Raw genomic sequence first — 23,765 nt, 5'->3', positions numbered from 1 at the left:
TTTTTGGGGGTTTTGCTGGGTGCTTTTGTCACCAAACTCCCTCAAATGAAAGCTCTGAGTTCCTGTCAGGATTTTCACCACCACTTTCTCGGGTTTATTGGGACACAAAAGTAGCAATGACACAATTGTAGCTATTTAGTAGACATAAGCCTTATCAGTTTACTTTACCATATAAACAGAAGTCTGTCTTAATCAAGGAAAATGGCAGCAATTAAAGTCGGGTGTGTTAGCTTTCTACAATGTGTGTAATGTAAACAAAAACCCCAAAAGACTTCAGAATTAAAGGAACAGCACACAATAAATTCAATGGATGTTACTGTTGAAAATAAGAAGAGTTCATCTTTTATTGCTTCCCTATCTGCCGGCCTGTTTTCACGATAATTGCAGCATAGTTTAACAGTGTTTTAGAGCCCGCTTTGTGGCGCTAAGCGTCCTCTGACCACCTTTTATCGTGTTACCATCACTCCCTCCGATCTACTCGGGGGCCAAAAACAACATTGGATGGATTTTAAACAAAGAAAAGCAGATGTTCCTCATAGCAACTTTTTAATTTTAGGGTTAGAAAGAGAAACCTCAGCTGGGTGAAGTGCATGCAGGGGAACGGACGTGTCTTCTGCGGCCGCATGGAAGCACTTGCGCATCGTGAACAATGAGCTTCTGAGACAAACCAGCCGCCTTTTCCTTTGGAGGTGCTCCCTATATCTGCAGCTGAATTGTGTCTAGCTTTGCAGCTCTGAGAGAGTTTTCCTTCAGAGCCTGGTTCATGTCTGCAGTCCAAGAAGAAAGGCCTGCTTGGCAGATTGGAGATTTGCCTTTTTTTTTTTTGAGTGTTGGAGTCCCATGATGTCACTAATTAGTCTTGGTTTTGGCTCCATTTGTCTGTTGGTCTTCTCTCTCAGGTTAGCTCTTACTGAGTCATTTTTCCATTGTACGTGTGATGCTTTCTTTTGCACTTCCTCCTATCATCCTCTGGGTTGTTCCTTCCAAATTGCTGTGGCTTGATCTCACGAGTCATATGGTTTTTCTGTGGTCCCGACGAAGTCCGATGCAGCCAGAGAGCTTGTGTTACAGTGTTAATTGCTGGAAACAACTTTAAAATACACTTTTTCTGGCACTTGAAGAAGCGAAAGCCTATAGGAGTCTCTGAGATCGTCTCTAAAGACCTTAGAATAACTACAAGTGTGCCTTGTATCATGGGAAAAGCTTTTTTCTTTTGGTCAAAAACTCATATTTTGAAGATTTATCTCACCACATTAGGGCTTCCTGTTTTCTTTGCTCACCATGAAACTTTGAAAGCTGCATTTATTTTGAAATGCAAAAAGAGACGGAAACAAACGAGCCCCTCAGACAGGAAGGACTTTGCACAGAAGATGGATGAGACGGACAGGATGCATGTCAAATGTGAGCAACCCCCAATGGAGCAGCCATGTCTTCTGTTTAGTTTCAGGGGACCAAAAGCCAGAGGATGTTGCAGTCAGAGCAGCCACGTGTTGTTCAGCTAGTACAGAGACCGTCTGCTCTTGTGGACACTTTAGGTCAATTTTGCCTGTTAAATACCGAACAACTGAGAAAACAAAAGTCCTTCAATGTTTTATGTTTTCATCCTCTTTTTTTGAATATCAGTCAGCTTTACTCTAGGGGGCCGGTTTAGCTCATGCTGGTTTGCGGTGCCTTCCATCCATGAAACCTGGGTTCGACTCCGGGCTGCTCCCTGTTCCCTTCTCTACTTCTGTGGCGGTCCCAAGCCTGGTTGCTTTGAGAGGGTTGCATCAGGAAGGGCATACAGCATAAAACATTGCCAAGTTTACCATGCAACTCATTCACTGTGGCGACCCCTGATGGGAAAAAGCCAAAAGAGAAACAACAACTCAGTTTAACTCTACTCTTTAAATTCCTTTTTTCTTGTTTACCATAATGTCAAAATGAATGAATAAAACAAACAAACAAACAAACAGATTTGACTGTTAAACATAATTTTCATTTAGGAAAACTTGAACCTTATGAATTAAAGGCTCTCTGACTGTGTGGAATGTAAGCAATTGTAAAGTTGATTTGTATCGTTTTTAAATCGCCTGAGCTGACGCCCCTCCTTTGGCGAATCCTCAAAAAGTCTTAGAAGGCCTGAAAATGTACATTTTACTTAGATAAGGACTGAAGAAGCCTTGAATTGTCTTACATTTTGGTCAATGGGTCTTATTTTTTTCTCATCATCCCCATGTGACTTCTTGTCACTAGAAAAACATTTCTAGGATACGCTGTCATAAGGTCGTGAACTTGTCGTAAATCATATGACCTCAGCTAGTTCATGGTTGTTGACGCGGGAAAATGGCGACGTGCAAATAAAAGGAGAAATGGCTCGTATGTATGGAAATCTTGAAGAAGCCAACTGCTCAGTTTGCAGAAAGACATTTAAACTTGGCACCATGGAGATCAAGGGATTTAAATCACATGTGTAAATCGAGATATGGCACACTCTGTTTGTTTGTTTCTTTTTTCTTTTTTTGTGGTAGATGCTGTCTTGAATTAAATTTAAGAGTTTTTTAAAATGTCCCCACTGGAGACCTCCTATTTTACCCGCAGCACACCCACACCACAATATATAGGTGGGATCGGGGAGGAGTGGACGGTCTTCACCCGCCAGGTCCTCTCATCCTACACGATAATGAAAGGAGAAGCCTTCAGTGTGAAGACTACTGATCATCTGTGCCGTCTCAGGTGTAGGCTGTACCTTAAAGGCATGAGAAGGGAAATCTTGACATTTAGTTTTCACAAAACCAAATCCAAAAATGTAAAAAAAAAAAAAAATCTTTGATTCTAAAATGTATTTCATGCTTAATTTTTTTGTTAAAAATGGCCAAACTACCATTTGTCTCTTCTTTGTTGTCCTACCAAACATTCTGGTAATCTTGACATGGTCTTTAGGTCATGCAGGTTCTGTCCAGCACAGTACCTGACCAGTTTCAGAGGAATGTGTTTTTTGTTTGTTAGGTCAGCGAATGTTGACCTGTGAGTCACTCAGCATAGAAATAAGCCCAACCCAAACATCCAAGTCAAGTTGAGTCCACTGATGACGCAGCAAGAAAACAGTTCTTTATTATTTTAGCGCTTTAAATAGCCGCTTTATTAAACAGCATATGGAGAAAACCAAAGATAACAGCAGTTTAAAATGAATAAAAAAATAATTTTGCACAAACGCCATACAAAGTCATAAAGGACTGCAAAGTGTCCTTAAGGACTTTTACATAATACCCTGCAATGACCCTAATCAAAGGGTGCAGCTTAGACTAACTTTGGTTATTTTCAGTATCTAGTTCTTTTTTGTGAAAAAAACAAAACTGTAACATGTCAAAAAGCAGCAGATTTAGTGCTCAAACGCAATAGATTCAATTATATGATCAATCATTTTTAAAACCTTTTTATAGAATTGCCGTTTTACATTTTTTTTTGTTTTAATAAATGAATGTTGAATAGCTTTTTAAGGGGAAACAAGTGTGTCATGATGTGACTTTCTCTAACAAGTGTTTCATTTTGTTGACAAATAACTTTGTTTTACTTTTGATGCCGGTTCTAAAATCTCAACATGCATGGTATTCTATTTATGTTAGGTTTGAAATTCTCGATTAATTTATTCCATAGTTACTACGTATGAATGTAAACATTTGTCTTTTTTAAAATTTATACTTGATCAGATGTTTTCTTAAATAATTGCTATAGCTACAGTTAGCCACCAGATGTCGCTGGTTTGAATAATTTTGATAAAATTCCAAATAAAATCCTTGTTTTTTTCTGGTTTTTAACCTTTTAACAGTAGAGTTTTAGCTCCAGCGTTGACATGTTTTTGGCTAGCTCTTCATCCGTTTATGCAATTAATGTAACTGCAGCGGATTCTGAAGCGGAGAAACGCTGCATTTTGCTGATCTAACAAAACTTTGCAGCAGAACGTTTGTGAAAATCACTCTGATACTTAGAAAAGTTAGTTGTACTCATTTTCTGTCTCAACACTTTGCAGAACCGTGGCATTTATGCTAGTGCCTGCGCTAACAAGATTAACTCCAAAATGATTTAAAGACATTTAGTTGTAAACAGGAAGTCACAATATATAATGTGTGGAGGGTAAATCTTTATCTTGACAGCATTTTACTAGCAACATAGATGAATGACAACAAAAAATCCTAAAAATGAGTTGTGTTTTTCTTACCTTTGAGAGGTGAATAGAAAGTTTGCTACCCGCAGAATTGGTCTTCTGGCGTCTGAAGTTCAATGATTTTAAATCTGTTTTCGACCAAATCCAAACAGAGAGCAGCTGGATGCTCAAACCAGCTCCTGAAACTCCAACCTTAAATCCCGCCTGGGTTGATCTTACTGCTGCACTCATCTGTTAATGTAAACACAGTGGTCGTACCCACTTTAAAGCCATCTGGTTTTACTGATTTCCTCAAGTTTGGTACAGTTTTAGAAAGCCATGTGCAAACTTTTGCGAGAACCTATAATTTCCAGATGATGGAGTTATACAGTCTGTGTTCTGTGGCACATAGGGGGGGGGATCAGCCTGATGCTGGCTGGTCCATAAATAAGCCACAGTCCTAGCCTGATCTGGATTTTGGTCCCACGCTCCCTTTCCTCCCAGCCCACCGTGGCAGGCCGCTTTAACCGACTCCAGTGGCTTTCCTCGGCTAATTTATGCCCATCCCACCTTTCATACCCTCTTTAAAATGTCACTGCTGCTTTGATGGGTGAGGGAAGGGGCTGTGTGGAATGGAGGTGGATGGGGAAAGCCCTTCCGCAGAAAGCCGCCGGAGCATTGCCTGATGGGAAAACGTGTACGAGCCTCAGGAAGCAGTAAATGTCAGGGGCTGATTCTTAACAACGTGCCATGTCCCTCCTTTGGGCCGCAGGCTCCACGTGGAGTTTTAGGGACACGCTTAAGCGAGATCACACCCTGCCCTCTCTGCTAATGCTTGGCTCCCTCTTTATGAAGATACAAACTACTGTTTTCACTTGTTTGAAAACTTTTGGGATGTATTTGGAAGCAGACAGGTGGGTTTTCTCTCATTTCTGCTCTGGATTGTCTTGTATTTAAAGACCCACTTCAATAAAAGTGGTGTTTTTAACATGTTCTTTTAGGATTTTTACATATACTTAAAGAAAATTCAAATTCAATCTGTGTTTGCATGGAGAATAAAAGGAAAAGAAATACATCTATTTAAAAAAGAAAAAGAAATTTTTAAATTTTATTTTAAAGAAAAAAAACATTAAAGAATTTCAAATTAGTTTTTAAACAACGATTAACTTTTAAATATAGGATTATGCTAAAAAAAACAGTAGTAACGCAATTATTATAGATTTTTTTATCATTTTAAAATGTTTAAAATGTAACACTTATTTTTATTAATTTCATGAATCAATACATTACCAAAAGACACAATTTTGTATTTTTTTCTCACATAAACTGTTTCATGCAGTCAGACTGGACCTTAACGCCACGAAACCAGCAGTGTGGCTTCATTTATTTAAAGAAAACACAGAAGACCTGTCAAAAGCTGTTAATGTCATTTCAATCGAGGCCATTTTCATTTGGGATTGTTTGTTTTTCACACATCTTCTGACCTCATTACAGAGTTTATTAGAAGACTGGTTTCCAGGTGAGAGTAACGAATGCACGTTTTTGTAGTTTCTTTAAAATGTGAAAATATAGATGGAAAAAGGTGAATTTACGCCAAACAACCACTTAAGATCTGATTCATGGATCATCACATTTAAACTTTCCAATAACTCAACAACTGCCTTAATCATCTGCGTGTCACCTCTCTATCCTTGTGAATTAATGCTTGAACAGTCTGAGGACATTTCCAGGAGTGCTGTGATGAAGAGACGTGGCTGTAAGCCGGTGTCAATCAGAGACATTCATTTCCTCCTGGGGTATTTGGTTTTTGAACTGGGGGCCTCGGCGCTGCGGCCTCCGTTTATTTTCAGTAGGCGCACATTCACAAAGGTGGGATGGATTTCCCCTTAAAGCAAATATCAGAAGGTTGTGGATTAGGGCTTAAATGGTGCGCAGCCTCAGCAGCGGCCTGTTGAAGATGTGACCATCCTTCCCCACCGCCGCCTGATGTCCAGCACATTCCTGACGGCTTTAATAGACACCAGTTTTGAAGTTTATTGTCTTTGAGGGCCAGTGTAAACCTGCTGGGCCTCTTGAGAAAAACGTTCGAAACCAAGCCGGGAAACCCTCCTCCTAGCTTCCAAGACCCACTCCAATCATTTTTGAACTATTTTCAAAGTTTTCCCAGTGTTCTTTTAGTTATGATGATTTCATATTATATAATTGTGCAGTTTTTAGAGAAAATCAACAAATCTGTGTCATTATCTATGACATAGTTTCTGCAGAGAAGCAGAAATTTACCTCTTGAGTTGTGGGCGGGACAGTTGGTGCAGAGCAACCCCCCCCCCCCCCTCCTCCCCTCCTCGTTGCTGAGAGCTCTCTGTTTACACGCTCTCCTGCTAGCTTACAGCCCCTCACATCCCCAACTAGGGCTGCGTGATTTGATATAAACAAATATCAAACAAAGAAAAAAAAGCATCATCTCTATTTTACTGGAAGAGTTTTATTCAAATAAGAGTGAACGTAGCTTAATTTATACTGCAAGTTATCTCAATAGGAGACAGATGAAAACTTGTATGTCAGTTATATGTTGTATGTTTGGAAACACACCACAGAACGTCTCTCTACTTCTCTTGTCATGCTGGCCAAAGTTAATATAGACAAAAATCAAGAACAATGTAGGTAGAGTGGGCCTTTTTGGACAATGGTTTCTCAATGGTTTCTCTGCCAATGCATGTGTAACATTTAAGGTAACCATTTATTGGGGTTTGTCCAGTCTTTTGCTATTATGCATATTGCCATATTGCAACACATTTGTGATTTATTGCGCAGACCTACCCAAACCTAGCATTAAAAGGTGCGACAGAAATGGCGAGCAAAATTGGAGCTATCCATCCGTACAGTTTCGAGCCGAAGGCCAGCTTAGACGAGGAAAAGAAAGAGTTTTTTTTTTTCAATTAAAAAAAAAACTCCAAAATGCCATTTTTAGCTTAATTTTCTTTATTTCTGTTCTCAACGATCAGAAAAATGCTACAAAAACTTGATAGAAACAACAGTTTCATCGGAAAGTCTGTCCGTGCAAAGAGTGCTCTCTCCTAACAAGCCTTCTCTAAAAAAAGAAATATGGGGATTTGTCCCTCCAGGGGACACCTGGCTCGTTCCCCACCTCCATGGTGTAAATGTTAACCCTGGCTGCTATGAAAGGCTCTATTGAAGTAGACCTTTAGCTCATAAACCAAGAGAGAAAAGCAGTCACGCTGGCCTGTCGTGATAGCTTCAGAGCATTTACATGGGCCTCTCTTTGTGAAAAAAAAAAATCAATCTTTGGCTGGAGCTGCATAGAGGGCCACGTCGTGCCAAACGTACGACCTCATTTCTCTTCATGCGTGGAAACGTAAACTTGTTTATGAGGGTCTGTTCAGCGGCCCCTCTGGAAGTCTCTCTGGAAATCTGGTAGATTTGAAAACCACCGGGGCCAAAGAGGACGACTGGCATGAGGGGTTAAAATGGGAAAATGAGGGAAAAGCAGAAACAGCAGACGAAGATCTAAGATAGGAAAAGAAACGTGTTTTTCTGCGTCTGTCAAGTCATTCTTCCTACTGTCTGCGGTGCTGCAGTTGGCTTGGGTACTTGTTTGCATAAGCGTGCTCGAAAGGGACGTGTTTATTGATTGGCTGGTGCGGCAGACCTGAAGACTCGTGGCACTCGGGGTCCCCCCCTCTCCCGATTATTTCCCCCAACTTCCCACCATCACACACTAAAAAAAAAACTTAAAAAAACGCCCCCTCCGTTCCCTCCCTCCCCTCCCTCCCTCTGCACATGCTACTCCTGAGGAAGAGCGGCCGTGACTCAGAGCAGAGACGAAGGGCGAGCAGGCAGGACATGCGGAAGGACCTGTGGAGGAGGACCACGAGCATCGGACACACAACCGGAGACTGTGAAGAAGCATGGAGCTGCAGCTTTCTTCTAGCAGACTTCTGGTGACAGCTCTTCTCCTTCTGGTACTACCACCACTGCTCTGGCATTCCTCTATGTCCTTTTCTGTCTTTAAGGTCCATTCAAATGTCTGTCTTTGGAGCAGAAAAAACAATGAGTTCTGAATAGATCTGTATGGTCTGAACTTCAGAAGCTATCATTGAGTGGCTTTTCAAGCAAAGGGATCGAGCAGATGTGTGACTATCAAATGTCTTTCTGACTTTAAAAAAACGGCTATTGTGTGTGTTTTGACACATTTCTTGAGGAGAGGGCACCGGAGTCGGGTTTCTTTTCTCCCGTTGAGGAATTTATAGTGTAGAAGGGAGATCTACTATCTTGTGGTTTCTTACCACCTCCTGTGAAACTGTGGCATGTGCCACCCTGGGGAGTTTCCTCAAGGTTATGGCGAGCTGCACCAACCGCTCCGTCAAAGATACCGTGTGGTCCAGTTGAAAAACCTGAGTTGGGAGGACTCCGAGCTGATGTCTGAACCTTTTGATTACCGGATCCAAATCACAGAGGGACATCCGTCCAACTCGAAGAGCCTCCTCCATGGGAACAATCGCAGCACAGTCAGCCAAAGCAACGTCTTCATCCCCATCGCTCCATCATGCACCGACTTCCTTTCCTCTCTCCCCACTGGCCTCTTTCTGCCCCCGGCCGCCTTGGCTTTGCAACAATCAGCTCTTAGTAGTAATTGAGTGCAAAATGTACTGATTGCTTTTCAAAGGGGAACCAAAGTGGCACCCAAACGGGCTGCTCAAAGTACGGTTTGAGTTTATTTACTGGGATCCAAACACTCAAAGTAAGCTGGCTTGCGCTCCACTGCCGAAATGTTTGACTGCGCGTTCCACTTATTCTGTTTGCCTCCGCTGTTTCTCAGGCGTCATCGGCGCTGACAGACATTTATATCAGTCCCCAAGAACTTCTAATATAGTAGAGCCTCCGCCCCTCTCCACGAGGGCTGTTTTTGCTACCAAGACCCAAGGAAAATAATCAGAGGACTTTTATTACCTTGTGCTCTCCTCTGCAGGAGCCATTCATCTTTTTTAGATGAAGCTCCACTGCTGTGCCGCTGGGTTGAGTGAGGTCAAAATGACTCCTGTTAGGACACTTCAAGACGGCTCCTTTATAACCATTCCGTTTGTCAGCGCTTGGCGTGCAAAGTTTCATTAGCTCATATGGTTTGCATGGTCCAGTCAAGCTGCACTTAAAGCTGAACCCAAGACCAAAAACAGGAAGTGCCCAAAAAGTTGCTTAAATCACCAATGGATACTGGTTTTGACTCCCAGGTTAAATGTTCCAAAAATAAGAATGCCTGGTGTCAAAAACTTTATTGATTTCCTTTTTTTTTAAACTTTTTTTTCATAAAAATTGTTATGGAAAAGGGGGTTAACCCTTTAACACAAAAGCTTTAGCTTCAGTGTTGACATTCTTTTGACTACTGACTACTAATAGACATTTCTGTAGAAGCCAGTGTTGCCGTCTAGCTACCAATGCTTGCATTTTAGATTTACAAGTAGCAGGGTCAAAAATGCGAGAAGTGCACAGATCAGCGAAGACCCAGCGTTTTAATCTTTTATGTATTAAAGAAAAAAAGTGTAGTGTTAAATTCACCCAAAAAATGTCACAGACATGTTAACCAGCCTTTTTACAAGGGCTTGTAATGCCATTTATTTGATACATGATTTGATCGTCTAGTCACACTTTTGTTAGTTACCCTTCAAACAATTTGTTGACATTTTTCTTTGAAACAAATTTGAGATATTTGATACGGTGAAGGTCTGAGACACACCCAAATTTAGCCTCATCAGTTGCAATGACAACAGCCTGCTTCGTAGCTAGAACTGCAGGCCAGAACATATGACATATTGGTTTGTATTACTTCTATTTATTTATTTATTTTAGCTCTGTGGTCATTACTGTCTTTGCAGTGAACTCTGAAATAAAAGTGTCAAATATGTGGGACAAAGGAGACTGCCAGCTGGAGGCTGTTGCCAATTCACTCAGAAAAGTAGTTGTGGAGGGTAAAAGCTACCAGACAATAAAAAAAAACAAATAAAAACATTTTAATAAACTTTAACTCTTAAGTACAATTGCCATTAAGATTAAATCTAGTCAAATGAAGTCAACCTTTTGTGTTTTGATGTACATTTTCCTCCAAGGTTGGAGTATTTTACATTGGACTGAATGGAAACCATATATTGGTCTCTTTTTCTTTTTTTGGCTGTTAAACAGCTGCTTGGGAAGACATGGTACATATACTTTGAGAAGCTTGATTTACCATACCATTATACCATTAGGATGATAAGGCGTGCCATCAGTGATTGATCTATTTTCGAACTTGTGCCATAGACAAGGTTCATCATACTGTAAGGACACTAAGGGAGACAAGAGTCAGAGATTAATCCATCAGTCAGTCAGACTTTATCAAGTTTGTTCACAGTAATTCTTTTAACTTGTTTGTAACACGCTACACGTTAGCCGCGTCAGAAGCATTAGCCACGTTAGAAACGTTAGCATATTAGCAATACCTGTAACTCCTAACTTTGTTTACAACACGGCCAAAAAATTATTGATACCACTAAAACAAGCGTTATTGTGACTACGCTAACGCTCAACCTTGTTAGAAACACGTCAAAAAAACAGTCCAACGCCAGCATGCGTTAGCAAATTAGCTTATTCACATTAACACAACATACAATTTTGACAACTTGCAGTATACGTCTCAAAATGGCTTCAACATCAATACACACAACCAGAATTAATCTATCTAAAAGTCGTTTCTTGAACAAAAATGAAGGCTTTCGAGATTGCCTTCTAGTTCGGAAAATACGATGTTTCAATTGCTTCTATTTTAACGCAGCCTGCTTACACATGTACAGTATTAAATGTCGGGTTTTAGTAATGCTATGCTTAATTCTCTTTTATTTTCTTTTTAGTCATACTGTACATTCATAAGTCTTTCATTTTGAAGGTGTTGAAAGTAAAAGGATGTTGGATGACTCCTTTCCATGTCCAAACAGTTCTCACACTACATCACCATCTGAAGGTGTGAAGTTCACACAATGGGAGGCTGTCTGCAGCACACAATGGCTTCATTTGTGTCGTCTTTAAATATTCCTCCACCGTTCAGCGGCACTAAAATAAAAATAAACTCTCTGAGTGTTTACGTCGTGGAAAACGATTTTTCTTGTGTTCCTCTGCTCCCTTCGAGAGTCTTAAAACTTCAGCTGAATGGCAGATTATTTGATTGAATGTGTTCACACCTCTATGCAAGAGAGCCACATTCCTGCTGCCAATAGAAGTGAATGATTTGTCCCATTGTTGGAGCCAATGTTTTTTTCTTCTCTTATTTATTTTCCAGCTTTTCAATGCATTTAACAGGTTACGGAAAGAGAATTATATTTTCTTTTACGCCTGTTTCACCAGGTTTGACCATCTTTTTTTAAGATAGTCATTGCAAGCAGTGTTTTAATCAGTTTGACAGTGTTAAAAGATTTTATGCCTTAAATTATAGCGGATGAGTTTGACTGCTGTAATTCAAATCTTTTACTGGATCCAAATCATTTTACATTTAGTTTGAGTTTGAGGTAAAGCCTTCTAAAAATCCAAAAGAATCTTGAGAGGCAATTTGGAGCACAAGCAGAGGAAGGAAGGAAGAATCTTCGATTTTTGGCTGCCACTCTACACCTGAGGTGCACGCTGTCCTCAGATAATATTGGTTTTGGGTGCTGCAGTTATATTCCTAACTCTACTGCCAAGCACAGCACCATGCAATTAAAGGAAGGAGGCATGAGAGTTTGGACAGAGCTTTGAGAGAGGACAAACTTTTCTTTATTTAAAAAATGACACAGATATTTAAAATGCAAAAAAGGACCAGAAGTGTTAATGTATCTGATTTGTCTAAAGTGACCTTCACATTGCGAGTTCAAGGGACCACTTTTAATGAAAAGTATATGTAAATGAGCGTTTCAGACTTCCGTGTTAAAAACTCTCAGGATCACACACAGCGCCGTTTCTATGACCATTTTTGGGCTCTACACACACAACATTGAATGCGCAAGTTAAACCAGGTCAAACTTTTACCAATCGGGATCTCGGATTTGTTAGTGATGGATAGGTGACGTCCCCTTTAATTCGCGGAGATTCATGAGATCTGCACCACTTTGACATTATGCACCAAACCTCTACCAACTTGAGGTGGTGGACAAGTGCTAGTAAACAGCAGAAGAATTAAAAAAGAAGCCCTTCCCTGTTTGTCCAGTGTGAACACTAGTGGCTAAACACATATTCAAGAATGTGCATTTAGCCCGGTGTGTTTGTAGCTTAATATGTTTGACCATTGAGGGAAGACAGACAAGCATTGGTTTGAAGTTGAAAGGTTTGTCTAAGATCTCTCCTCTGGTGTGTAGAGCTCCCGGACGGCCCGGTCAGAGGAGGACAGGGACACGCTGTGGGATGCCTGGGGGTCATGGAGCGAGTGCTCTAGGACTTGCGGCGGTGGAGCCTCCTACTCCCTCAGACGATGCCTCAGCTCCAAGTAAGGACGCCTCTCACACAGTTGACTGATCCATCTTTCATCCTCGTCTGCATTCTTTCATTTCTGAGGTACGTTCTGGTCTTCTGTCCTTTTTTTTTGCAAAGTGGACTGCGTTTGAATGAGGCCCGAGAGGATCTCAATAATAGGGAAAAATGACAAGGAAATTATTCTTACAAGAAGCCTAGACATAAAATAACAGTTTTTTTTATATCATAGAGTGAGCTGCCCTCCAATGCATCTCAGTCATTAAATAATGATTACAAAAGAGGAGGATATGATTTAAAACGAAGTAAGAACCCGCTGACCTTTCCATAAATGGAAACCTCCATTGGGCAGCTTGGTAACACAAGTTCATTCACCGTGTGAGGTAATCTTGTTGTTGGACTGATCCGAGCCTGGATTGATTGCCTTTTAAAAGCCGCCCCACTCTCAAAGTTCCAGGTCGTATTTCTAACACAGTGAGTAAATCCCCACAATCCACTTGTTCCATTCCTTATGGGAGCGTTCAGAACTCATGCCAAAGTTGGCCAAGGAGCAAGCATAAACTCCGAGTCCGTCAGTGAAAGGCCCGATGATTGTTCATTTTCCCCGATTTCCCTGTCGTGTTTTTTTCTAACGAATCAGACCAGTGTGTTCTAGCAGGTTCTGGTCCCTTTCAGGAGTTCTACGACGTGGTAGGGCTTTGAGGCTCTGCAAACATTAGGATCGCGTCAGCTTCACGGCAAAGACACCTGCTTGCCTGAGCTCCAGGCTAACTAAGTGATCTTTAGGATTCATGCCGGTGGAGCGGCTAAAATGGCGAATTACAACTAGATTTGATGGGCAAGTGAGGCAGAAAAAGGACTGAGAGGGTATGTTTTCCATACAAACGTTGTCACATTTATAGACTGGGAAATAGCAGCAGGCTGACTTCACCGCATTCCTTCATTTTTACTGTTCCCAGAACGTATTGCTCACTTGGCTAAAGGTGGCCGGTGAGGTATGCTACTGAAGTCACGGGTCCGTCACCGCTGAGGGGGCTTCAGAGGGGGACTCCAGTGAATAGAAAGATCAAAACACAACCCGTTTGAGCAAAGGCAAAGTGAAAAAACGGCACATATCAAAGTAGAAAAGGATCACAAACCAGTCACTGCATGAAACAGTAGACCGTCCAAAACCTAAAGGTGCCAGACCTCCTCTGTCCCGCTCTGTAAAAACTGACATCAGTTGCTTTTTTTGGGCTGCTTACTTCATATCAACACTTCCTTTTTGCCTGTGTGGATATTTTTAGCTCAGGCTACTGGATGGTAAAGCACTTGATGATTCAAGAGGTTTTTGAGGTTAAAGTGTGTAGAAAGACCTCTTCATTCAGGCTTAGACGTCAGCTGTAGTGACCAGGGGGGTTTTAGAAAACCATCCTCCTGACCTGCTCCTCTGGAGCATGGGAACGGGAAGCTTAGGCCCAACGTCTGGTGGCAAATCAAACACTGTCATAAAAAAAAAATCCACACAAGTCTTGGCATCAAAAAAGACCTCACATCCCTCCAACTATGACTTTTTATAAACACACGTTACACAGAGAGCTTATCGCTCCGACATACATACACGACGGTGCATGTGCAGACGGATCACCTGGTCCTCATTTATCCCATCAGCACAGCGGCCTCAATTACAATGCCAGCAGACTGCCGGCTTGGAAGCAACATGTGAACAGATGGATTAGGTGTCACTACGAGAAAATTGCCCCTCGAACAATTTTAAGTTTTAATAGTTGTTTAGCCTAACTTCACTTTGATGTTTTGGGGTAAAGTCAAGCAGAAGATAAATTACAAAAACTTGTTAATCTTCTCATCATAATAAAAAGTGAAAAAAACTCTCTGTATGATCTAAAGGCTTGAAATTTAAGGGTGTGACATTAAGCAACTGCGATAGTTTGGTTTCAAAGTCTATTTTTAGCTGCTGAGCTATTCAAAGGCAATTTTCTCAAAGGCATCCCATCCAGTTAGCTTGGGCCTGGCACCAAGATTCTGTCTCCAACTGGGGACCACCGCCTGCGAGGCTGACGGAGAACAGACTCCCTCCTCTGCTGTTTTTCTCTTGTACACCCATCTCAGGCCACATTTAAATCAACACGAAACGACGGATTTGTTCAGATTAATTGGAACTCCTGCCACGAGAAAAAATAAATAGATAAACTCAGAAGTAAAACTTCTGAAGAAAATTAATCTTAATATGGAATTTCTGTGTATTTCTTTGTTCAAATTGTGTAAATCATAAAGACAAAAAAAAAAGCTGTTTTAAAAAATGTATCTTTGTGGCGTAGAAAATACCACTCCTCTGCTTAAACAGAGAGCTCTCAGCAGCGAAGAGGGCAACGGGGGGCGGGGTTGCTCATCGGCAACAGTCCTGCCCACAACTAAGAGGGGAATTTCGATTGAACTCCTGCCGCTCTGGAGACACTATGTCCTAGAAAACGACAGGTTCTTTGATTTGGGCAGCATAATCTAAATTAAAAAACCACGGGGAAGGTTTTAACAACAGAACAAAAGATGATCAGAGTGGGACCATAACTCCAGTGTTGACTTTCTTTGAACCGAAGAAACTCTTCAGTTTATGCAATTAACGTAATTCCAACAGATTCTGAAGCTGAAAAAAGTAGTGAAGTGTTTACATAAGCAACAGTTTTACTAACGTAAAGTTACTTTACTATCGTAGAGTGTTGCATGTTGGTCGAAAGCTGCTTTTATCTACGTTAGAATCCGTTGGAGTGAGGTTAATTACGCTGTAGGTATAGAGCGGGTGTTATTTTGCTGTCGCCGACAGCAGCTCTGATGTTAAAATAAACATTTTTTTGTCCAAACGGGGTTTACAGTAAAGTCTTTTTTTGTGCTCTATAGAACTGATTTGCTTGCACTTTCTTAAATCTGATCAATAACAAATCTTTCCCCTGAAAAAAGTCTTAAGGAAATATTTTCAGAAAGAACATAATTATTTTTATAGTAAATGTCAGTATTCAAGCAAAGATTACAGGGGATGGCATAAAAGGTTTTTTTTTCTCTGCTGGGAAATGTTGAATTTAATAATAATAATTTCAGAAGTTGCTACATTTAGAAGTGAGGCTGTTGTTTTTGTGCGCTGCGTAGTTGTGTGTCTCTTTGTGTCATTTGGCAGAACCCAGTCACAGTGTGAGCTATGTGTTCTGTGCTCCAGACCTTGTGATATTTCAACCTCATTGTTTTTCCACTAACTTATGGTGACACTATGATGAATCCCGGCCTACTGGCCCCGCCGCTGCTCAGCCTCTGTGTTGGAACTTCCAAAACGGCAAGACGGAAATGAAAAAGGAAATTTGTTTTATTCGTCCGCTTCTTTTTATGTCAGCTTTATATATTATTGGTCCCAGTGTGAATTTCAACACCGCTCTTTGCTACCTGTCTCTCGGCTCTCGGTCTTTGAAAGTCTCGCGTTTGGGTTCTGGCCCCATGACCCGCTGTTTGGCTTGGCACGGGGGCCCGTCTGGATCTGTCACAGGCTCTAATGTTCCTGCCATGCCACACGCTCCACATCCACTCTTTGCACTCTCTCAAATAATACATGAAAAAAAAAAATCTTAAAGGCTTTCTCATGTGTGAGTGCAAGCCCTGCGACATCCTGATTCCAGAATAGCCGAGCCTCAGAGACACTGGAATTCCTCTGAAGTTCCAGAACTCTAAATATCAGTTGATAAGTTTCCACTGTGGTCTCGGATAATGGGGTGGACCCAGTGTCACTGTCAATGGCTGTAAATCCCTCCACAGAAAAGCACAAAGGAACACTTTTTTTTAAAAAGCTGTGAGCGTCATGGTTCTGGTCAGACTGGATCCAGATCTGTTCCAATGTCTTCAACAGACTCAGCCCTTTATGAATCCCTGCGTCTGCTCAATCTGGACCACTGCTGAAGTGCTGTCCAATGGGTTTTAATTGACTTACATCTGTTTAGTACCTTTTGGTTTCCAAAAAAACAAGAAATCCTGTGTCAGGCAACTACTTTTAAATATGATCAACAACAGACATTTGTAAAAAACAGAATTTAAGGGATTTCATTCAAATAAATTGATATACATGATCATTGTATATATTAAATTTGTGACTTTTCTATTATTCTTTGGAGATACCTATAGCACTGTTTCTGGAATACACACAACAGGAAATGAATTGTAGCTTCATTTGATACTTAACCCCATAGCACCGTACCTTTAGCTCCAGTGTTTACATTCTTCCGACTACTGTAACTCTTCAACCATTTACGCAATCAGTGTAATTCAGCTTATTCTGTTGTAGAGAATAGCGACTCTGCACTGTTATGCAACACTTTATATTAGTAATGTTTTGAACATTGGTGCAAAGTCACTTTTCTCATGATCGAAGTCACGTTGATTCACATTGATAGCGTAAACGGACAAAGAGTTACAGTATGTCAAGAAGCGTGTGTTTTATAGGTGTCACTGGTAACATTACCAGTTTTTAGGGGTTAAAGACTTCAATTTAGAAACTAATTACAAACAACAACAAAAATAACAGGAACATCTGGTGGCCAAGTGATGTTATTGCAATTTCTCAAGAATGGGAGTTCAAAATTCCTCTAACAACATCAAAGTTTAGCAAAGACCATATGTTCCTTACAATCTGCTATTACTTGAAGTTCATTAACTCAGTGGCCTAGTGGAAGAGTGTGCGCCATGATATGAATGGCGCATGAATCTACATTCAAGTCATACCAAAGACTCTAAAAATGGGACCCATTGCCTCTCTAATTGACACTAAGCATTAATGGGTCGGATTGGAGGATTAAACCACCAAATGATGTGTTGGTCACACCCATGTGTGACAACTACATTTTTCCTGCTGACTGGTTTTCTTTCTATATTTAAAGAAGTTGAAAAAGGTTTTAAAAACCTGCAGTGGAAACTGAAAAAATTATTTGTTAAAAGGACACGTGTTTAAAAAAAAAGGCAGAAAAACTTACCCAAACTCTAAAAATAGTACCAGATTTGAATATGTAAAGAAAAAAATCTTGATTGTACAAAATTCTATTCTCTTAGTAAACTTTATTTGAAGATCATAGAAGCACTCAGATAGTCCTGTTTTATTCAGCACCAAAAATCCCAAACTGATGAATCCAGCTGGAATTTAACCATAAAACTCTGGTAACAAGCCAAACAAGCAAACCTGTGTTCACAAGAAAAGATGGTCTTTGTTGTAAGTGAACCCTGGTAGGATTTACTGAAAGTGTGATGCAGATGGAGTACCTGCAAAAAACTATAGTGCATAGAGAGAATTTGATTAATGCAATACTACGCCCAACCAAACATCTGTTGATATTGTTTCTAGATTATTTAGTTTAATTCCTCTTAAACTTAACTCTCATAAGGACATTTTAAAGGCAAATTTAAACCAAATGAAGACGTGAAGGGGCCTTTATCATGCAAAATGAACTTTTTTGAGTTTTTAAGTGTATAATTACTTACAAAAATCAACCCTAAAGTGGTATTTTGATCCATTCATGCATTTCTGAGTTTTCATCCAAAAACCTGCTCTCTGAGTACCAGCCCCTCCCAATCCACGAAAATGAGCGGCTTCTCACTTTGAGACATAGATAAGTGAGGAACATCTGCCTTCCAAGAACAGTCAGCACTGCCAGCACCGCCCCCAGGCTAACACAAACACCCACTTTCTCCATGGAGCTAGCAGTGATTGGCTAAACACTTTCCTTTTATACGCAAAATATGCACATCCATCTTTGCAAAAGGTCGGATGTTGTTAGTTTTTGTGGGTAAAAGACACGCTGCCGAGGACAACTCTAGGTCGCCATGAAATGGACGGCACCCACGAGGAGAGAAAGGCGGAGCCTCAGAGATCGAGTTGTCTTACTGCGGGTTGGAAAACGAACTGTGAAAATAACTAATATTTAATTAAAAAATGTGCTTTAGTGTGCTAACGGAAATATATTATCATATATATTGATATAGTTTACTCTAAAAGACTTAAGAAAAGCACGATAAAGGCCCTTTTACATTTCAGAATTGAACTAAGTTTCACCAGAGTAATATATTCTGCTAGCCCCATTGAAAATGCCTTTCTAAAATGTTAAAGTTGTAGCATATGAAGGATGTTCTCACTGACTTTGAACTTCACTGAGGACATCTTGTGTCTTACATACCTGAAGAATCCAGGATCCTAAAGTTGAGCTGCTTCTAATACAAGTTGATCTCTACGTCTTTCGGGGCTTTGCAACTTTAAGCAGCAAAACTCTTTTTATTTGAAATACAAATATTCATGCTTTGTATGTTTTCTTTATGGGTTAATTCCACAATAAAATTCAATAAGTTCTCACTTCTGCGTTTGGTTTGTTGTTTCTGCATCCTGACACCAAAAAATAACATCAAAATTCAGTTAGTTATACTTTTAAAATTTTTGCAAATGCACCACTGGCTCATGTCTCGAGTTGCTAAATGATCGCAGTGGACCCTTTCGCCGCTCAACAATGAGAAAAGGTAACAGGAGTCGGTGGATAAAATGCCAGTTGCCTCGGGCAGAGGTGATTGGGGGAGCATTTTGGTTTGTTTTATCATTCTCTCCTAAAGCCAGTTCAGCCACATGTTGGTTTTTGTCCTCTGCAGGACCTGCGAGGGGCAGAATATCAAATATCGCACATGCAGTAATGTGGTAAGTTCAGCAAACTCATCTTTATGTAATGGATGTCAATTGAGCTTTCAAGTGGATTTTGACTGAAAAGAGAACTGGGGGAAAAAGGATAGAGCATCGAAATACTCAAAACAATACTAAGCTCTGCGCTCAAGCGGTGATCTGGGATCCAGTGAAGGAGAGAAAATGAGAAGCTGTTTTTGTTTAATCTGGTAATTACATGCAGCTATCATAGCCTTGGCCACCAATGTGATTTTCATTTACATTCTTCCTCTTCTTCAAACAAGAAAATCTGAATTATTTCTTCTATGGCTTGCCACAGGACTGTCCTCCGGATGCCGGTGACTTCCGATCCCAGCAGTGCTCAGCTCATGCGGACGTTCCATACCAGGGTCAGTTCCACGAGTGGCTGCCTGTGTACAACGATCCGGACAACCCGTGCTCACTGAAGTGCAGAGCCAAGGCCTCGGGCCACATGGTGGAGTTGGCGCCCAAAGTACTAGACGGAACACGCTGTTACACAGAGTCTCTGGACATGTGTATCAGTGGAGTCTGCCAGGTGGGACAAAGTGCCTTGGACCACTTTTGCTTTTGGTCAGCAAGAACTCTAATTAGTTTATTTGAATTGGTCCTTATTCTCTTTCTTTGAGAGCCTAAAGCACATCTCATTGGACTCAAAACTTTGGGACGAAGAAAAGATTTGTGATTGTACTAATTTAAACAATCAGAAAAAAAGTGATTTAATAACCAAAAGCATTTCTAGAAAGGGTTTTAGAACCACTTTGGGGCTTCACAAGAACAACCAGCTGACCACAAAAGCTAAAATTTCAACTATCCCTCATCACTGGTCCTTTAAAAGTCTTGATTCAATTGGAAAAACAAAAAAGGCTTTAAATGACCTTATTTTTAAAACACAGTTTTATTTTGAGCAAATACCTTTTTGACAGATAAAACAAAGTTGACCTATTTGATCTGCATGAATCCTGTTACATATGGAGTAAAACCAAAATGGTACTTCATAAGAAGCACATCCTTCCAACAGTTAAACACGGGGGTGGTAGTATGCTGATTAGGGGTTCTGTCTGAAATGTATAACTTGATAATAATAATAATAATAATAATAATAATAATAATAATAATGGACAACCTATTGTAGCTGAAGAAGCTTGTCATCTATCTATCTATCTATCTATCTATCTATCTATCTATCTATCTATCTATCTATCTATCTATCTATCTATCTATCTATCTATCTATCTATCTATCTATCTATCTATCTATCTATCTATCTATCTATCTATCTATCTATCTATCTGTCTGTCTGTCTGTCTGTCTGTCTGTCTGTCTGTCTGTCTGTCTGTCTGTCTGTCTGTCTGTCTGTCTGTCTGTCTGTCTGTCTGTCTGTGTCTCTGTCTCTCTGTCTCTCTGTCTCTCTGTCTCTCTGTCTCTATTCCTATCTTTATCTGTCTGTCTATAGCTTTACACCTGTTTACAAGTTTAGAAAAACATACAAAGTATGTAAATCCATGAGGACTAGCACACAGAAAGCCCGACTACCTCCTTGCATTTGCTTTAGAAATAAAACCCAACGAGAATAAATTTGGGGATGTGGTTTTGACTGAATGTGCAGGAAGTGGTTTACAATGCACATCTTTTGTGGTTGAGTGGAGTTACTTCCCCAGGCAGCGCGTGTGTTTTGGTCCATGTATTTAAGAGCCCGCACTTAAGAAACAAAATCACAACATGGTGTTAACCTCTGTCCCACTGGCAGAAACTAAGACCATGTCCATCTATCATATGACAATAAAAAAATCAGTTTGAATTCCACTGAAACGGACGTTTATCCATGGAGTGTCAAAAAAAGAAAAACACTTTACCAAAGTACATGTCCAAACATTTTATTGTACAACTCTGAAAATTCTCAGTGATTTCAGTTGTACCTCGCTGAATAGAACATATTTTGCAGGTGATTTCCATTCATCTAACCACTGTTTCTTACAGATTGTAGGCTGTGATCATGAGCTGGGGAGCACAGCCAAGGAGGACAACTGTGGCATCTGCAACGGGGACGGCACATCATGCAGGCTTGTGCGAGGGCACTACAAATCCCAGCATGCTTCTGGAAAAAGTAAAATCTCTTTGCTCTATTTTTGTTATAACTAAATGGCGTGATACCCACTATTTTACTATTCAATTCAATTCAATTCACTTTTATTTGTATAGCCCAAAATCACAACAACAGTCGTCTCGATGGACTTCGAAGTAAAACATGAAATCAAAAGGATCATGAATACAAAGAGTTCAATAGTAAAATACTAAAATGAACTAACAAACTGACTAAGCTATGCTGGCATCCCTGCCCTTAGACCCCCCTTCGCTGTAAGGAAAAACTCTTAAAAAAAACAGATTCCGGAAAAAACGAGGAAACCTCAGGGGTGCCCACATGAAGGAGGGATCCTCCCCCAGGACGGACAGGCGATTTACCAGAACTCTTAGAGAAGAATTAACTTATCTAAATCTACAACTACACATTTAATGTCCAGCAGACGAGCTTCGTCCAGCCAAAGTTGGGGGGGACGGCCGGGGGCACGAATCGAGCCGTAGACAGGATCCACAGCCAGGTGTAGGAGCAGGAGCAGAGACGACCCAGAGACGAGGTACACGGTCAGGAACAAGAGCACGGATAAGCCAACTGGAATCTGGAAGCACTCCCACTCCCCAGGAGTGGAGAGGGAAAGAGGGAGAGTACATGAATCGCAGTGCACAAAACAGAGGGAACTAAATGATGAATAATAATCAAGAATAGAGAAAAGGAGGGTAGAAGTAGACGAGAAAAGAGGACAGAACCCCAGTGCACCATAGTTACCCCAGCTTCAACTTCTAGCAGCCTTTTAAAACAAATAGTTATTGTTATTAAGTTTAATTTAAACATATTAACATTAAGTTAAATAATCTCTGAATACTAACTAGTCTGATAATAAGCCTGTCCAAAGAGGAATGTTTTCAGTCTAACTTTGAATGTAGAAACTGAATCGGCCTCTCTTACATAAGCTGGGAGCTTATTCCATAAAACAGGGGCTTGGTGGCTTAACGCTCTACCTCCAACCGTACTTTTACTAATTCTAGGAACCACAAGCAGTCCTGCATTTTGCGAGCGAAGTGTTCTTATTGGATGGTAAGGGACTATGAGGTCCTTAATATAGGACGGGGCCATTCCATGTAAGGCTTTATAGGTTAACAGGAAAATCTTGAACTTGATTCTAGAATCAACTGGGTGCCAATGGAGCGAAACTAACACAAGAGTGATGTGTTCTATTCTGTTAGTTCCTGCTAACAATCTAGCTGCTGCGTTCTGAACAAGCTGGAGACTTCTTAAGGAACTCTTAGGACACGCTGCTAACAAGGAGTTACAGTAATCCAGCCTCGACGTAACAAATGCATGGATGAGTTTTTCAGCATCACTCTTAGAAAGTATATTTCTGATCTTAGCAATATTCCGCAGGTGAAAAAAGGCAGTTCTGCACGCCAGAGATATGTGAGCCTTAAATGATAAATCCTGGTCAAGTAAAACCCCAAGGTTTCTAACTGTGGAATTGGGGACTATACTTATGCCATCCAGGGAGACTATCTGAGCAGACAGAGTATCTCTGAGGTTTTTAGGACCAAGTATAATGAACTCAGTTTTTTCTGGGTTCAAGAGGAGGTAATTAATTGTCATCCAGGTCTTGATGTCTCTGATGCAAGCATTCAGATTCTCTATATCGTCATTCTGGTCAGGTTTCATGAATAAATACAACTGCGTATCGTCGGCATAACAATGAAAATGAATGCTGTGTTTCCTGATTATGTTTCCTAAGGGTAGCATATAAAGCGTAAACAGGATGGGTCCTAAAACTGAGCCCTGTGGAACTCCACAGTTAACACGAGTGCACTGAGAGGAATGTCCATTTACGTTAACGAACTGATATCTATCGGACAGATAGGATTTAAACCACTGGAGAGCAGATCCTCTGATCCCTATGTCCTGCTCTAATCTATGGAGTAAAATACCGTGGTTGATAGTGTCAAAGGCTGCACTGAGGTCTAACAGGACCAGAATAGAAAGTAGTCCCTTTTCTGATGCCAATAACAAGTCATTAGTGACTCTAACTAGAGCAGTTTCCGTACTGTGGTGGGGTCTAAACCCTGACTGAAAGTCTTCAAAGAGGCAGTTGTCCTGTAGGGGCAACTGGGCTTTTTCAGAAGAGGTTTAAAAACTGCATATTTAAAAGACTGTGGCACGTAACCCGTTTCCAGAGAGGTATTTATCATTGTTAATATGGAATCATTAATTAGGGGAAAAGTTTCTTTAAAAAGCCTAGTGGGAATTGGGTCTAACAGACAAGTTGAGGATTCCTTGAGGATACTAGCAGCTCACTCAGGGAAAACCCCTAATAATTTCAATGAATTGTACATTTTTAGATCATTATGAAAGAATTTGAC

At 40.6% G+C, this 23,765-nt stretch overlaps 1 protein-coding gene across 4 annotated transcripts in view; it reads left to right on the top strand.

Moving 5' to 3' along the window:
- adamtsl1 (ADAMTS like 1) overlaps window positions 1–23,765 on the top strand; it is a 124,906-nt gene that overhangs the window by 73,066 nt on the left and 28,075 nt on the right. For 2 of the 4 annotated variants that reach the window (XM_023965893.1, XM_023965892.1), the window contains exons 3-6: window positions 12,493–12,620; window positions 19,259–19,304; window positions 19,606–19,842; window positions 21,285–21,411. In XM_023965893.1, the coding sequence (XP_023821661.1) occupies window positions 12,493–12,620; window positions 19,259–19,304; window positions 19,606–19,842; window positions 21,285–21,411 (538 nt within the window). Of the gene's footprint in view, window positions 1–7,967; window positions 8,104–12,492; window positions 12,621–19,258; window positions 19,305–19,605; window positions 19,843–21,284; window positions 21,412–23,765 lie in introns of those variants that run through there. The other 2 variants (XM_023965894.1, XM_023965895.1) reach the window with 2 other exon arrangements.

Source organism: Oryzias latipes, chromosome 18 (genome assembly GCF_002234675.1).
Source record: "Oryzias latipes chromosome 18, ASM223467v1".
Lineage (NCBI taxonomy): Eukaryota > Metazoa > Chordata > Actinopteri > Beloniformes > Adrianichthyidae > Oryzias > Oryzias latipes.
This window is presented reverse-complemented; position numbering and strand designations above follow the sequence as displayed.